The sequence below is a fragment of the Lycium ferocissimum genome, chromosome 9, assembly GCF_029784015.1.
Source record: "Lycium ferocissimum isolate CSIRO_LF1 chromosome 9, AGI_CSIRO_Lferr_CH_V1, whole genome shotgun sequence".
Taxonomy (NCBI): Eukaryota; Viridiplantae; Streptophyta; class Magnoliopsida; order Solanales; family Solanaceae; genus Lycium; species Lycium ferocissimum.
In genome coordinates this window covers 24937242-24955498 of record NC_081350.1, presented here as the reverse complement: position 1 = coordinate 24955498, position 18257 = coordinate 24937242, and the positions used below count along the sequence as shown (strand labels likewise).

General features: G+C 37.1%; 1 protein-coding gene across 4 annotated transcripts; it reads left to right on the top strand.

Annotated features, from left to right (window-relative positions):
* The first annotated feature begins 1455 nt into the window (after window positions 1–1455).
* LOC132029995 (carbon catabolite repressor protein 4 homolog 4-like) lies at window positions 1456–17998 on the top strand. 4 transcript variants are annotated; one of them, XM_059419443.1, is made up of 11 exons: window positions 1456–1639; window positions 3390–3490; window positions 3581–3621; window positions 4218–4270; window positions 4782–4851; window positions 5194–5315; window positions 5753–5883; window positions 7601–7672; window positions 9018–9165; window positions 9280–9427; window positions 17539–17998. In XM_059419443.1, exons 2-11 carry the CDS (start codon window positions 3409–3411, stop codon window positions 17842–17844), a joined length of 1173 nt encoding a protein of 390 aa, XP_059275426.1. In that variant the 5' UTR covers window positions 1456–1639; window positions 3390–3408; the 3' UTR covers window positions 17845–17998. The 4 variants fall into 4 exon arrangements, with proteins under 4 accessions (XP_059275426.1, XP_059275427.1, XP_059275425.1 ...); XM_059419444.1 differs by having other exon boundaries at window positions 1457–1639; window positions 7604–7672; XM_059419442.1 differs by having other exon boundaries at window positions 1457–1639; window positions 7592–7672.
* The last annotated feature ends 259 nt before the right edge of the window (window positions 17999–18257 follow it).

Below are 18257 nucleotides of genomic sequence, written 5' to 3'. Positions count from 1 at the left end.
ATACGGTCGTGCATAACTTTGATAATTCCTTCACAAAAGTTACGCCCGTCCGCATGTGCTTCGTTCCATTAAAAGATGTCACCCCATTAACTTTGCGAAGAATTATCGTTATGTCGGACCGCATACTTATGCCAAGTCTGCCCATAAGGCATGAGTATGCCGGGTCCGGCATAAAATGTGTAATTCCTTAACAAGTGTATGCTGTTGGCGGCATAGCGAAATTTAAACTGCCTTGCGAATTTTTTTAAAATTTCGACTGCGCGTGGGTTCGAACCTGGAACCTATGGGTGTTAGCCGAAGGGCAAAATTTAAACATTTCAAATATGAGGGGCAAAATTTAAAGACCACCCCAAAAGAAGGGCAATTCTGCGAATTGCCCGAAACATACTCCCTCCATCCCAATTTGGCATGGTGTGCTAACTCTTAGACCTAATTGGCATAGATTAGCCAAATTTTAATAAGTTGGCATAAAACATCCTCCACATAAATTTATTTCCTATTTTCTCTCTCACAATTTCATCCTTTCTCTTATTTCTTCCATCTATACATTATTGTGTATCTCTCCTCCACTTTTTCACTCTCTTTCCTTTTGTTTTAATTTTTTCCAATCAAAATCGAAAATCTACCATGATATATTGTGAAATACCATGTATACATTCCGTTATATATTGCGAAGTACCATGTATACATTCTGATATACATTATGAAGTACCATATATACATTACCATCAAACCATGTATACATTTTCGGAATTCGATAGAGAAGAAGAGTAACGTGTATACATTATGGTATATATGGTGAAGTACCATGTATACATTTTGAAATATATTATGAAGTATCATGTATACATTCTATTATATATTGTGAAGTACCATGTATACATTATAATTATTATGCTATTAAACAATGTATATTTATTATGTATAAAAAAGATAAAAATATCAAACTATGAACTATAACCTTCAAGTATACATTCTGAAATTTGATGTGAAAGAAGAATATTTCTTTTTATATTATTTTTACAATTGATCAGAGATTTTAATCAAATATATTAAAAGATATTCATTACCCTATCTTTGGAGGGTGATAGCGTGATATTAGGGGCCTGGGGGGTTTGGGGGTTGGGGGGGGGGGTGTGGGGAGGGAATTCCCTCCCCCATTTTTGAGCCGGCAAAATACACAAATGGCTACTCAATGCCATTTCTTTTTGGTTTCATTTGCTAAATAAAATATTTGGTTAAAAACATGCCAATTTTATTTATGGATTGTATATTCATGTCAATTCCCAATATTACTTGTTCACTTTTCATTTTACACGCCCTTAATTTATAAATAAAAGTATATTTTTACTACATTATTCTTATATCTCTTCAATTAATTATACTTTAATTAATATTGATTACTTTAAAAAAGAATTAACATTAAGGGTAAAGTAGGAGAAAATTAATTAACATCTTTTGTAAATGGATGACTATTTTGGGGCGAATATTTATAGTGGCATGCGTGAGGAAGGGAGTAAGAAAGAAGACCATAACGACTCCTAAAAGTCTAAAAAGCTTCAAAGTCAAAACAGAAGCAATGTTGGAAAACTCATTGTTGTTGCTTCCTCGTTTATTCTTTAGCTTCTCCATCCCACAGGTATGACTATACATGTCACTCCTTTTAATCACTATACTTGTTCTTGCATATGATCTTCCATTGAAATTTGAAGATAACTATTGATTGAATACATTATTGCATGTCACCTGTTTGATGATTGGCCACAGTGACAAAATCTATCGTTAAACATAAATCCACTGAAAACATTGAACAAAGTGCTCATTTTATTTGCTAAGGAGGGAAATGAAAAAACTAAGAAAAGGAAAGCAAAAATTATCTCTTTCTTTAGTAGTGTTTTTTAATTATTTCACATATATGAGATACAATGTATCGGTGTAGCTGGTTAGGAGTAAGTTATTCATATATTAAAATCCTGCATAAGTAATACTGTGTTTGAGTTATTCATATATAAAATTAGTATACTGTTTGGTTTGCAATTTAGAAACCCGCATAATTAATACATGTACGAGTTATTAGGGAATCCATATATTATTTTATGTAGGACAAAAGGTGGAATATCTATACATGAATAACTATACCCTGAATAACTAATACTTGCATAAAATAATACATGCATTCCCTCATAACTAATCCATGTATTACTAATACCTTCATAACTCTAACCCGCTACCAAACGACCCCTATTATAGGTCAATTTAGGTGCAGCTCATTTAACCCATGCAAAAGTGTAGCCCAAATTGACCCATAAGAGATGTAAAAAGATAGAATTTTTTTGTTTGATTTATTATGTATATTTGTCCACTGGTACTTTCACTCACTTTTTCTCTCTATAAATAATTGAGAAACTTTTTGTTCGAACCCAAATTTGTCCATAAGAAAACCTTGTCAAAAAGAATGTTGTAATTTTTTTGTTTGGTTTACTATGTATAGTTCTCTATATTTACTTCACACACTTTTTTCTCTCCATAAAGAATGGAGCAACTTTTTGGTTTGTGACGTTTGTAGCCCAAATTGACCATAGAAAACTTTGTCAAAACTAGAATCTTATTTGTTTGGTTTATTAAGTATATTGCTCATACTTTCACAGTTTCTCTATCTATAAAGAAAAGAAAACTTTTCTGTTTGGTGATTAAGCAAAATTATAGAAAACAATAAACAATTGTAAAAATAGCTTTGAGTTGGGCAGGTTGGGTCATGGTGCAAGTTTTCTATCAAAATTGACACAATCCATTTTGGCACAAATACACTTTGTTGGTGGTTTGGGCCGGGGGGGGGGGGGTAATGACCCATCTGTTGAATCAACCCATTTTGACACGCCTAAATTTAGCCCTACCTACCCATGGGAGCAGCTTCTTGAAAGTAACAAATGGTAGGGCGAGGTGCCGGAATTTCATTTTTTTGGCCTAGCTACAGGTACGGTTTCACCTGTAGGTCATGGGTTCGAGAAGTGGAATCAACCACTGATGCTTGCGTTAGGGTAGGCTGCCTACATTACATTCCGTTGGGGTGCGGCCCTTTCCCGAACCTTACGTCAACACGGGGTGCTTGGTGCATTAAGCTGCCTTTCTTTTTTAGATTTGTAACAAGTTTGGCACAACTCTATTTTTCCTGTCAGACCAGCATTTTAACACACACCCTAGAAATAAAGAAGAACAAATAAGTACAGAGTTAAAACGATTAGTCTGTAGACAATGTGACAATTAGTTATTGGAAGAAAAAACCATGTCTAAACGAAGCCAATATTAGGGGGTTCTTATGTATTATCTCCTTTGAAGTTTGGCTGAGGACTTCATTTTCTTCTTCTTTTCTTGGTTTACAATATCTACAGAACTATTTGTTTTGCCAAAATGAGCACAACACCCGGACATTTGTCTCCAAAATTTATTCCTGCTGAAAAGAGTGAAATTACTTCAGTAAGTAAATTAGATGGTAAGTAAATTATTTAACTTTCTTATTCAAGTTTGTATGCTTTTGTTATACATCTGGATTTAGTGTTGTACTTTTTGTCCTTTGTTGCAGGTTTTAAGTTCAGTTTTGTATCATATAACATTTTGTCGCAGGTAATCAGACTTAAATGTTCAAATTTCTTGAAGCAATTCACTTAATTTTATTGTTTGTATAAAGTGCATGTAAGTAATACTTCAGTAATGGAAGATAAGTGCTGCTTTCGTGAACTATTGAGCATCCTTATATGCCTAATACACAGAAAAATGTTTATCTTGACTTTGAAAACCAAACAAACAAAGTATTTATTCATCAACCGAAGTTCTCTTGTGAACATATCACATCTGGACAAACGAACAAATGAAAGTCGGAAGAGAGATCTGATCCTAACAAAAAGAATTTGAGGCCTTCCTCTGCTCGCATGTGGTTGAACCATCGTATTAAGTAGAGCTTACATATCTGGCGGGGAAAACCTTTATCGATGCACACATTTGCTGTTAATTAACCAAGTGTCGTAACATCGTCGGTATGTCCTTTAATTGTCATTTCGGACTATAGTGTTCAAGTGATATTATCTCATACCTTGACACTTGTATTCTGAGATGCTAGTTAATTTTTGTTTTCCTTCTTACAGATTCAAGTCATTTAATCTATTGGCTTGTATGGATTCTGTTCGCCAATTTTTAATGCTTTTCAGATTTTTTAATTGTAGGCATTTGTAAAGGGTGCTGCTCTGTTTCCACATTCCCCAGGGCCTTGTCTCAAGTACGCCATCTATATCCAACTTTTCCTTTGTGCATTTCATACACACAGTCTGTTGGATATTGTTTCTCTTCTCCCTTGGAAATTCCAATGTGATAGATGACATGTTTGAGTGGGACCCAAATTGACCTGTTTATATCCTTATGCAATATAGCGGAAACTCCAATATGATTGTTTCATGTTAAGTTACATTATTATTATTATTATTGTTGTTGTTGTTGTTGATGTTGACTATCGAGAAACGCCTCCAGACTTGGAGTCACGAGCATATGACTGGTATTGGATTTCAGTAATTCTCTAAGCTAGTATTAATTGAAGATGCATAGTTGCTTTAAGTCAATTTTACTTGTTTGCTCTTCTAGTAGTTGAAGAGCATCTAACGTGTTTATTTAAAAGCATTGTAACTCGAAGCCATGTTGACCATGATTCAATAAACTTCAGGCGAGACAAAGTTTTAAACTTCTTTCTTTTACTCGCAATTTCAGAACCAACATTTGTTATGTGCTTGTGCTAGGTGGAAAGCCCGTTCACAGGCAATCCTGACAGTTCTCAAGAGCTTCAAGGCCGATTTCCTTTGCTTACAGGTTTGAATTGTTTGATAATTTAGATTTAGCAACATCCAATCATCCATTTTCCTTCTAATAACAATTTCTACCCAAAAAAGTTGTGGTGGAGTGGTAAGCACTCCTCCATCCTTAACTAGAGAGCTCGGGTTCGAGCCCGTGGAAATGGAGTCGCCTTTGGTAGGGTGCACTTTAACAGTTTAACCCCCTGCCCCCAAACCCCCAAAGTGGGACTTCCCAACACGAATCCTTATTAGTTGGGCCCTGAAGTGGATACAAGACACCGGGTGGGAAACCAAAAGAAAAAGAAAGCTTCTAATATCTTCTACGTTATCTTTTAACTAAAACTGTTTTATGTACCAGGAAATGGATGAATATGATAGCTTCTATAAAAGTAATATAGAGAGTGGTGGCTATTCAAGTATCTACGTCCAAAGAAGTGGGAAGAAGCATGACGGATGTGGGATCTTTTATAAGCAGGATAGGTGATCTATTTTAACCTCTATATAATTAAAAGAAACCCTAAGCTAAGCGATGAAGTTATTTGCATTATTTGAGTTGACTTGCTAGTCATCTTATAGATGCATTATGTTTGAGAGTACTCAGACATGATAATGCACTGCTTTCTAGCTGAAAAATAAGATGATTAGTTACGAGTTCATTTAAGTAAAGCTTTGGCATCATGTTTGAGAGTAATCTGCACATAACTAAAATTTATTTCACATTGTTTCCTCTTACTCCCACCACTCCAATAGCTTAAGTTACTTCCGATCACGCTAAAGTTATTCGTTGCATCAGTTAAGGACTGAGGGAGTTGTATATCAGAAGTACTTATGGTTTGGATGGATTTGTTTTTGTAACTTCTTCAGTCAGAATGAAATATTTCTATAATTTTATCTGAAATTTTACGCTATTCTAATAGTGCAGAGTTGGTCATTGAAGAAAAGATAGACTACAATGATCTTGTACCCTCAATTCAAGATGATACCGCTTCTGTGGATAAAGAGGAGAATTTACCTGCTGATGGAAAGAAAAAATTAGCGTCAAAATGTGGTATGCTAAAAAAACTCTATCCAACGTAATTCTAATGAAATTGCAAATTGAAGCTATTCGTCTTCTTCCTATCTCTTTCTGTCCTTTTCTTTTGGGGGTGAATGTGGGCTGGTTTAGTACTGCAGTTATATAATTTCTAATTTCTTTCAAACGGTTGATGTATTTCATGCCTAAGGCTTTATAATCTATATATATTATATTAAAAGCATGAACACCCTGACTTGAAAGTTAAATTACGTAAATACCCTTCTTAATAACCTAATTAACTATCTCTCCACGAACAGTCCCAACCCGACAGTCACAACCATCTGGATTTTCAAATGGAAATAGCCCACACATATATAAGGTGTTCACACTACATTTCTGAACGAGATAATGGACGAATTGTGTTTTATGTTCTCCTATCACATGCTGCCAATTCACTGCATTGCTAAGGAACAGTGTGCACTCTCTTCTCCCCAATCCCCATCACTCGTGTTTTATGTACGTTAGTTTAATGTTGTCAGTAAGTGTGCGCTGTAGTGTTGCGAGTAGTTATGTGTAATTTTTAAGTATTCCAGAAATAAATTATCATTAACTTTTGCTTTCACTTTCTAAATCGTAAACAGGAAAGACCGAGAGCAAGTTAGTGGATATCATCCAATACCTAATCCCATTTGCATTTTCAGATTTAACCAAAAATAATTACTACTACTATACGAGGTGTTAGGACAATTTTACTAAAATTTCAAAGAGTTTCATGTTTGATTTTACAATTTGTTTTAGGCTTTATAGATTCTTTTATGAAAGCTATACATACCCGAAGGCAAAGAAGTCATCAGGGAAAATATAACTTCAAAACACTTATAAAAATCGTAAAAGAAGATGCAAAGCTTGGTAAAATTGTGTAGTAAAGTTACTTATCTTATTTTTATATCAATAATATCACTTAACTTATAACTTGTCTCTCAAAACCCACCAGATAAGCCACCGGATCTGACTTTGGATGTCCGGCCCCTTGAATGAAGTAAAAAAAGAAAAAATTCTGGCCCAATATCAAGACCCACTCATTATGACCCAATACCAGATTACTTTTATAATAATTAGAGGTTTTTTTAACTGAAATAAATTAGCATATCAGAATAATTTATCTAACATTCTATATGTTGGAAGATCTAAAAATGAGTATCTTTGCAAGTAAAATCACATGCTATCCAAGTTAATGGTAAGTAATTCACCAACAACACCAAAAATAACAACATGCATAGTCTACCACAAAATATTAGTGGCGGCGTTTGAAGCGAGAAAGCTTGCAACAAGAGCCAATAGGTACAACCCGTACAAGGATGACTGAAGAGGTGAGGTTGGAGAACTTGATATGTCCAATTTACAGTAGTTATTCTCTCTGGCATGAATTTTTCTTTCATACACGTGTGGAGAAAACCTTATTAAGAAATTATCTGTGTCTGAAACTCCTCCTGATTTAATTACAACCCAAAAAGATTAGTATTATAAATTAAAATTTTATCTTCGCACTTCTTGATGAAACTGTAAGAAAAAATCTCAAATAAGTCAGATTTTCAGTTAAAAAAGTGACTTATCCGGTGGGAGTTGTTTCGTAGAAGATAATGTATAAGTTGAGTGATTTTATTGATACAAAAATAAGATTACTGCATAATTTCACTAAGCCGGGTGAACATTTGAGAAATTTACTCCAAGAATTTTGAAGTGTTGGCAGCAGAGCCAGATCCGGGATTTCAAGAGGATGGATGCGCTATTACAAAGAGGTGGATTCAACAATTACATTCAGGTTAAATTTTTCAGTTCGTACCATGAACCCATTATAGTTTTGATCTTATAGGTTCAAATTATTTTATTTCTTTCACATTTTAGTAACATATTTACAATTTGTTGTAATTATGGGGTTCAGTTAATCTGGTTGACTATATGCTACATCCTCTACTGCTATCAATTAATATAAACATTTGATTTGACTAAATAAAATTTTACGGTGACAAAAGTAGAACAGTAATTTTAGTGTGTCTGACTATTGAGAAATTTAAAAGAATACATTAAACAAAGATAGAAAGGGAAAAAAAGGGTACTTAATTAAAACGCAAGTTTGTTGGAGGATATTTTTATTCAAAAACATATTTAAAAATCTTATGAGATTATGCAAAAGCTTATATTAAATAACTCGGGATACATGTGCAGAGCACGTGCCGAGAAACTAGTCATAATAAAAGAGGGGGAAAGTATTTGAATTGCGTTGTTGCAGCAAGATCCAAAGATTCTTGTACAGTTATAATTAAAGTTTTCAATTTATGGACCTGGTACTCTTGAAAAGCTGAATACTGTTGGAGCTTGGAAGTTTTATCTGTCATTTGACGCCTCTTATTTAACATAGCGAGTCAATATGTATCAACTAAATAGAAACTTCCATAGCAAGCTCTACTGAATCGTATAACTTGTTATCAGAGCAATATAGCTGAGGGTTTCATATCGTATTGAAAACCTGGATTGGCATTTACAGTTGAAATAGTTAAAACCTCTTGTGCTTGTATGTTTTGGTAGCAACAGCCAATATGTGTCGGAAGAATCATATTTAAGTCTTGACTTGAGGGTTTTGTGAGGAAAGATGCCCATGGTAAAAAAACATCCATGGTTAAAGCCAGCACTAATAGAGTGTGATTTGTTTTCTGGAATGGCCAAATTCTGTTGCATTATGTAGCATGGGGATCTGGCGAGTTGCCACAACAAATTATCTAGTTACTAGCAATTGTAGATTCTGAGTATCCCTTGCATGGATAGCCTTTTCCATTTTAATGCTCTACCCATGTCATATTTCTTGAACTATTAGCAGTATGGAGAACCAATATTGGATCTAACGCAGCAGTGCATTTTTGAATAGGCACTGAACAAAACTCCATAGTAAAAAAGAATCAGCTCTTTCAAAATTCAGTGACTTGAAATTTGAAACTTAAAAGGGGGAGATTTTTACAGTTCTCAGTTTTGGGAGGTGAATAAGGTATTCTGACGTGATGGCTTATGGGATTCATCTTTGCTCCCAAATGCATAAATTGGTGGTAATGGGTGTGTTAAGCTTCATAATCCCGCCACCTTGGTAACTGTGATCTGTCTCATTCCAATTTCAGATGTCAATTTGCAAAACAGTCGAGCAGATCGTGGAGACCTAAATGATCCTCGTGTTAGATTAAAACGTGACTGTGTGGGTGTAATGGCTGCCTTCAGGCTGAAGGATCCTTGTCATTTTATCATTGTCACCAACACGCACATTTGCTGGTATGTCCATTATCCATTCTTCTGGTATTGGAGCACATTTACTTGGATTTGTGGAAACTGGATATTTAATTAGTTAACTTTATACACTGTTGACATACACGAATGATACTATAGGGATCCGGAATTGACCGATGTCAAACTTGTGCAAGCTAAATACTTGCTTTCACGCTTAGCTCAATTCAAGTTACAAGTATCTGACAAATTTAATTGCTCGCCTTCTGTGGTTGTTGCTGGTGATTTCAACTCCCTTCCTGGGGATCAGGTCAGCTAGTCGCTTGTTTTCTCTTGAAACACTTGGTCCTTTTGCATTTGTTAGAAATTTCGAAGAAATATTATTGAATTGTGTATCTACACTATTACACTGAGTCTTATTTATAGACACTACATCCCAATCCTTTTCGATGTAGGATACTATATGCAAATCCTATTACTATTCCTATTCTAACACTCCCCCTCAAGCTGGTGCATACAAGTCGTATCGAGCTTGTTACAAATGTAACTAATACGAGGACCAGTGAGGGACTTGGTGAAGGTGAAAATATCTGCAAGCTCATCTCGACTTCACAAATTTTGTAACATCTCCGGAGAGTATGTTTTCTCTGACAAAGTGACAGTCAATCTCGATGTGCTTAGTCCTCTCACGAAATACCGGATTTGATGCGATATGAAGGGCCGCTTTGTTATCACACACAAGTTCCATCTGACCGATTTCTCCAAATTTTAGTTCTCTAAGCAACTGATTAATCCACACTACCTCACAAGTTGCTACAGCTATTGCTCGATATTATGATTCTGCGTTAGATTGAGCAACCACGCTCTGTTTCGTACTTTTCCAGGACACCAAATTACCTCCTACTAAAACACAATATCCGAATGTAGAACGTCTATCAGAAGGTGATCCTGCCCAATCAACATCTGTATATCTAACGATATGCTTATGGCCTCGATCCTCAAAGAGCAGTCCTTTGCTTGGAGCTGACTTTATATATCGCAGAATGCATACAACTGCATCCCAATGACTATCACAGGGAGAATAAATAAATTGGCTTACAACACTCACAAGAAAAGAAATGTCAGGTCTAGTCACTGTGAGATAATTCAGCTTACCAACCAGCCACCTATATCTTCCAGGATCACTGAGTCGCTCCCCCTGTCCTGGCAGGATTTTAGCATTCAGATTTATAGGAGTATCAATGGGTCTACATCCCATCATTCCTGTCTCCTCAAGAATGTCTTAGGCATAGTTGCGTTTCTAAATAACAATATCTGAGCTGGATTAAACAACCTCAATTCCTAAAAAATACTTTAATCTGTCGAGATCTTTAGTCTGGAAATGCTAAAAGAAATTTTGCTTTAAATTAATAATAGCATCTTGGTCATTGCCGGTAATAACGATATCGTCAGCATAAACCACCAAATAAATACACAGATTTGGAGCAGAATGTCGATAAAACACGGAGTGATCAACTTCACTACGAGTCATACCAAACTCCTGAATTACCATGCTGAATTTCCTAAACCATGCTCGAGGAGACTGTTTCAGATCATAAAGTGACCGACGCAATCGACACCCCAGGTTAGACTCCCTGGAGTAACAAAACTAGGTTGCTGCTCCATATAAACTTCCGCCTCAAGGTCACCATGGAGAAAAACATTCTTAATGTCCAAATGATAAAGAAGCCAATGGCGGACAACATCCATAGATGGAAGAAGACGAACATATGTTATTTTAGCAACGGGAGAGAAAGTGTCACTTTAATCAAGCCCGAATATCTGAGTATACTCTTTGGCAACAAGGCTAGCCTTGAGCCGATCAACTTGGCTGTCCAAACCAACTTTAACTGTATAAACCCAACGACAATCAACAATAGATTTACCCGGAGAAAGAGGAACGAGCTGCCAAGTACCACTCGCATGTAAAGCAGACATCTCGTCAATCGTAGCCTGTTTCCATCCTGGATGAGGAAGTGCTTCACCTTTAGACTTAGGGACGGAGACAGAGGACAGAAATGATACAAAGGCATGACAGACAATGATAACTTAAAAGGGTATAATGGGGGTTAGTATTACGAGTGGACCGCATCCCTTTTCGAAGTGCAATCGGTTGATTAGAAAGAGATAAGTCCGCAGTAGGGGCAGGATCTAGTGCAGGACATGAATCATCTCGGCCTAATGGTGGATGTGGACGACGATGATTAGTCAGGAAAGCGGCCGGAAAGACACAGATCTAACGGAAAAGGTGAACTGTTTGCCCTAGATTAGGATTCAACAATCGGATTTGAGCAAAAAATGGAAGGACAGACGTCGAATGCTTGGGTGACCACACCCCAAAAACAAATTCTCGAAAACCTGATCGGAATCTGATTAATGCACCGGCACGTGTGTCTGACGTGCTACAGGCGTCGACGCTATAGGAGGTCCGTGGGAGCACGTGAGAAAGATTCTGCCGGTTGCGGCTTATGGGGTTTGGTCGCTGAATGATACTAAATCTGATGATGCTATTAGAGTTTGCACAGCACCTGTAGAAACCAGAATCTGGTCGTCTGACAGTGCCGGAAACAATATCCAGTCACCGGAAAATTTCACGGTGATAATATTCTATGATGCTCTGATACCATGTTAGAAATTTACAAGAAATATTATTGAATTGTGTATATACATTATTACACTGAGCCCTTATTATAGACACTACATCCCAATCCTTTTCCATGTAGGATACTATATACAAATCCTATTCCTATTCCTATTCTAACAGCATTACTAGTATCTAAGCTGCAGTCGTTTTTTTTTATTTCTGCATCTTTCTAGTAGGACTCATTTTTCCAATCAAGAAGAATGTAGTTTGAGTCTGATAAAATCTCAAAATATTACTAGAACTGAAGATATCAACAGGAAGATAGTGAACTATTATGAGAAGCTTTATTCAGAAATAGAAACTTGGAGACCTCAGTTCAATATGAGATTGTGCCCTATGATCACTGAGGAAGAAAATCAAAACCTTTGAGCAGTAGCTAAAGCTCCAGGACAAGATGGATATTCTATGGCATTTTTCAGCCAGTGTTGGGATATAATTGGCCCTGATATTATAGCAGCAGTTCAGAACTTCCATGGTCAGGAAGTTTTTGAGAAAAGCTTCAATGCAACTTTTGTGGCCCTCATTCCCAAAAAGGTGGGTGCCATAGAACTCAGTGATTTCAGACCTATTACCTGGATTGGAAGTGTTTATAAGATCATAGCGAAGTTGCTAGCAGAAAGGTTGAAGAAGGTGATTCATAGGCTAGTGGATGGTCACCAAATGGCATTCATAAAGGGAAGACAGATAATGGATGCAATTCTCATTGCAAAGTTGCTAGCAGAAAGGTTGAAGAAGGTGATTCATAGGCTAGTGGATGGTCACCAAATGGCATTCATAAAGGGAAGACAGATAATGGATGCAATTCTCATTACAAATGAGTATGTGGAGGCTAGACAGAGAAGCAACAAACCTGGTATACTGTGCAAACTAGATATCCAAGAGGCTTATGATCACCTTAATTGAGACTATTTGTTTGGAATGCTCCAGAAGATGGGTTTTGGCGCTAGGTGAATCAGGTGGATCAAATACTGCATTACCGCAGTGAAGTTCTCCATCCTGGTTAATAGATCTCCTATTGGTTTCTTTTCCTCAAAGAGAGGCCTGAGACAGGGGGATCCTTTGTCACCTTTTCTTTTCATTTTGGCAATGGAAGGAATGAATGACATGCTTCAAACTGCTAAATACAATGGGTGGATTAGAGGCTTTGAAGTCAACTCCAATGCAGACAACAACCTGGAAATAACTCACTAACAATATACTGATGATACCTTAATTTTTTGTGATGCTAATAGGGATCAACTCAGATATTTGAGGATGATCTTTATCATATTTGAGGCAATTTCTGGGTTGCACATCAATTGGGGGAAGAGCTATATCCATCCAGTTAACTCTGTGGTAGAAATTCAATCCTTAGCAGACATCTTAGGAGGCAAAGTGGGGTAATTGCCTGCTGTTTGCCTAGGCATGCCCTTGGGAGCCAGGAGTAAATCAGTGGGGATTTGGAATGGAGTTATAGAGAAATGTGAGAAGTGACGAATTGGAAGATGAATTACTTGTCTTTGGGGAGGGGGGAGTGACACTTATCAACAGTGTCTTGGATACTCTTCCTACATATATGATGTACATATTTCCAATACCTATTACTGTAGTGGAGAGAATTGACAAACCCGGAAGAGATTTTTTATGACAAGGCAACAGTGACAAAAAGACGATCCATTTAGTCAAGTGGGATATCTTAACAATCAACAGGAAAGAAGGAGGGTTGGGAATCAGGAACTTGAAAGCTCAAAATCAGAGTTTGTTGATAAGTGGCTATAGAGATTTTCCTCTGAAGAAAACCCTCTATGAAAGGAGGTTGTTGGAGCAAAATATAGGAAAGAAGGAAGCTGGACCACCAATCCAGTAGCAATTCCTTATGGATGCAGTGTGTGGAGATCAATCAGAAATCTATGGCCAAAGATGATTAGAAAGGTTAGGTTTAAAGTTGGTGCTGGAATGAAGGTATAATTCTGGAAGGATAAGTGGGTTGGCCAGGAAACTCTGTTTCAACGTTTCCCAGATATTTACAACTTATGTCAACCACAGGAGGTAACTGTGGCTGAAGTGTGGTCTGAACAGGGATGGAACCTAACTTTTAGGAGACTATTCAATGACTGGGAATTGGGAAGGATAACTAAGTTCTATAGTTCTTTAGCTCAGTTTGAAGGGGTCACTGGGAGTGGAGACTCTATGGTTTGGCAAGGGAATTCTCAAGGTAAAGACAAGGTGAATGAGGCATACAAAGATTTGAACAGAAGTAACAACGAAGTAGGATGTTGGCCTTGGAAGATGATATGGAAGGTAAAACTTCCTTATAAAGTAGCATGTTTCACTTGGCTGGTGGCCAAAGAAGCTGTTTTGACTCAGGAAAAATTAAAAAGTACATGAGTTCAGCTATGCTCTAGATGTTTTTTGGTGGGGAACAGGCAAAGACAAGCAACCATCTCTTTTTGCATTGTAAGTGGACAGCAGATATGAAGGTTATTCATTATTTTGAGGGGGATCAGTTGGGTAATGCCAGCAAGGGTAAAAGATGTTCTACATAGCTGGGGCAGAGAAGGAAGCTTGTCCATGCAGAGAGAGATGAAGGATCATGTATTTGGTGGGCCGTGTGGAAAGGGAGAAACCAGAGCTGTTTTGAGAACAAGCAGTGCAGCATACAGAAGTTGAAGATGAATTGTTTATCCCTTTTTTTATTTTTGGTGTAAACTGGAATGTTTAGGGGAACCAGAAGATATTTTTGATGTTCTAGACAATTTGTAAAAGAAACGTAGCTTATAGTGATCCTACTTTTGTAATTATCTACTTGGGGACTATACAGTTTGGTATAGTATACTAAGTTGCTCGGACTCGGGTGCTGGTATCCGATACGGGTACGGATTCGAGTGTCAGATTCGGGGGTGTGGATCCAGGTATGGATATGGGTTCGGGGATTCGGCTAAGAAAATTCAAAATTATAAAAAGTAGAGCTTTAAATGTTGAATTCTTGGTTTCTCTGAAACATGAAGCAACAAAAATGAGACAAAAGTACTATAATATTGAAGGTATGTCATTTCCCTTATCTTAAATCTGTTTTATCTTTAATTTTGAGAAATCAAAATCTCAATCTTCCCCCAAATTTGTCGATGGACTCGGGTCAAAGTATCCGAACTTGGTTGACTGTATCCCGCTCCCGACCCGTTCGAGACGGGATCGGCACCAAAAACGGAGAGTCCGCGCAACTTAGATAGTATCAGTGTTATCAAAAGCGAAAAGCGCAAAAAAGCTCTAAGGTCACCTGGGGCTTTAAGCACAAAGTGCAAATAAAGCGTGAAAAAAAGCACAATGGTGCAAAAATACAGTCCCAGACTTTAATATAATAATAATAAGCATGAATAACAAATATATGGATAGAGAAATTGTAAAAACATTACGATAAAGTAAAATATCAATTACCTAGTGTCATGTCTTCAAGATAGGCTCATTGGCAAGGAAAAGTATGTCTTAGGGCCTTGATGATGACACTAAAGCGCACATAAAGCGAGGCGAAGCGCTCAACATGTTTCGAGCCTTGCTTCAGGGCTTAAGCATGGTTTAAGCGCGTCTTTGACAACACTGGATAGTATACCTGTTAATATATAAAAATGTTACCATTGTCAAAAAAAAAAAAAGTGTTACCCTGCCCCTAGTGATAGATATTGTTGCTGCCAGGAAGCCAATCTTCTATCAAGCTTTTCCACAATAACATTCCATGCCTCAATTGATTTGTGACTGGCACCTAGAGGTAACCCCAAATAGGTAGTGGGAAAAGAACCAGTTGTGCAACACATAATGTCAGCCAATTCCTCCAAGTTAGGCACCTCATTAACAGGATGACACTTTCAGACATGTTAATGTGGAGTCCTGACATGGCTTCAAAAGCATAAAAGGGAGGTTAAGGTACTGCACTTGGGATTTCTCAGCTTCGTAGAAGATCAGAATGTCATCAGCAAACAAGAGATGTGATATAGAGACTGTTGGACCAGATCCATTGCCCACCATAAATCCTTCTAGCCAATGTAATTGTTTGGTCTTTTCCAACATCCTACTCAACTCTCCATGGCCAGAATAAATACGAAGGGTGATGGGGAATCTCCTTGTGTGATGCCTCTCATGGGAGAGAAACAACCTACAGGAATTCTGTTTACTAGTACTGAATACTTTACAGTGGAGAAGCTTTATTTGATCAATCAAATCCACCTTTCTCCAAATCCCATCTGTCTTAGGATTGAGATGAGGAAAGACCAGTTCAGCTTGTGAAAAGCCTTCTCTATATCAAGCTTAAAAAGAAGACCAGATGTTCCACTTTTCTGCTCCAGTCCAAATTTCATTAGCAATAAGAGCTGCATTCAAGATTCGCCTTCCTTGAACGAAGGCATTCTAAACCAGAGAGTAGACTTCCAATCACCTTCTTAAGCCTTTCAGCAAGCATTTTGGCCAGGGTCTTGTACACACTAGTACACTACCAATAAGACTAATAGGCCTAAAGTCTTTTAGCTCTATTGCACCTTTCTTTTTAGGGACAAGTGCAATAAAAGAAGTATTGAAGGATTTCACCATGTGACAATTAATGTGAAAGTGATTGAGGGTGCCCAAAATGTCCAGCTTGATAATAATCCAACAGTTCTGGTAAAAAGCCATTGAGAAACCATCTGGCCCTGGACTCTTATCTGGGGCACAAGAGTTTATAGCATTCAGCACCTCTTCTTCTTCAAAAGCTTGTTCCAGAACATTTTTTTCATCTGGGCTCAGGCCAGCATCTACTGGATTCAATATCAATAAAATTCTGACCTTGTCTGATCAAACTTGATAAAAGCATCTAGCAAGTTGAGGAGAGCATCTTAGTGACCCTAAAAGATATAGAACGTTGGTTGGCAAGATAAATTACTTCATGGTAACTCGACTTGACCTTTTTTCCGGCGAGTTGTTGTCAGTTCCTAAATTCTCCGTGAGATAGTCATTAGCATGCAATGATTCATTTTCTTCAATATAAATCACCTCTACAGAAAGGACTAATTTATGAGGACCGAGGAAATGAACAAACTTGTTGGGTATATAGATGCAATTGAGTAGGGTCATCATTGGACAATCTTATTTCTTTTAATTCCAGTGCGTTTGAAGGACAATCCCCGCAAAAAATCCCCCTAATTGTCATTTTGTTAGAGAAAAGATACTCTTAAGATACATTGTCACAAAGTTTGATAATTCAAATGATCATATTGTAGATGTATTCACCAAGTCGTTTGCTGGTTCCGAAACCAGTTATATATAGTAAGCTTGGTACATACGAGTTGTATACAACAGCTTGAGGGAGAGTATTAATGATGTAAATGTCAATTAGGTTGAGCAAAAACCAATTAGATCTATTCTTTCCCGTAGTTATGTTATCTTTAATTTTCCTTCCCTATTTTAGCACAAGTATACTTCACTATTTAAAGACACAATGGCTCAATAAAAAATCATGCCAAGTTTCTCTCAATACTCTCTTTTTTGTCTTATGTCTCACATTTCTTAGGTTTTGAACTACCATATTTTTATTGCAAATGATTTTAGCAGCACTGCTTTTCCTGAAAAGCACCTTTACCTTCTCTTAGTTTCAATAGCTTATGTATGACATTTAAATCATTTTTCCTAACCACTTTAAACCTTTTTGCCTGAATTTGGTGTGTTCTTTTTCTCACTTTATTCTTTACATTTCATTGGTGTGTTTAGTAAGTTGGTTTTGGTTCTTGTTGTTTCAGGTATATCAGTACCTTATTTCAGGTTCCTCAGTAATGGGAACTTTGCCAGAGAGCTCAGATGATGTGCCCATTCCATTGTGCAGTGTATATGCAAGTACCAGAGGAGAACCACACTTCACTAACTGCACTCCTGTATTTACTGGAACAATAGATTACATATTATTTTCTCCTTCAGGGGATATCAAACCAGTCAGCTATCTCGAACTTCCAGAGCCCGGAGCGTCAGATGTACAAGGTGGCCTACCAAATTACTATCATCCTAGTGATCATCTCCCAATTGGTGCTGAATTTGAAATAGTTCAATAGTTTCGTGGTTTACCATCTCCTATAGCGGTTGTACTTATTTTATGGATCGTGAGGTCATTTTTCTTAACAGAGTCAATCAAATTGTTTGGTTGATGTCATGATGTGAATTTCACTGTCATACTGGGAATATAATCATGCTTTCACTTTCAAGCCATCTTGTTGTACTTGATTTATTTGATTACTAAGTTAAAAAATTCGGTCCACATGTTGGCAATATTATCAGGGGAAAGGGTCAAAATTGCCCCTCTACTGTGCGAAAAGGATCAAATTTACCCTCCGTTATACTATCAGTTCAAAAATACTCCCAATGTTATCTAAATGGTTCAAATATACCCCTCATCCATTAAGTCTATCCAAGGTGGACTTCCAATGCCACGTGGCAAGATCGACACTTGGTGAGGTGGAGACCACGT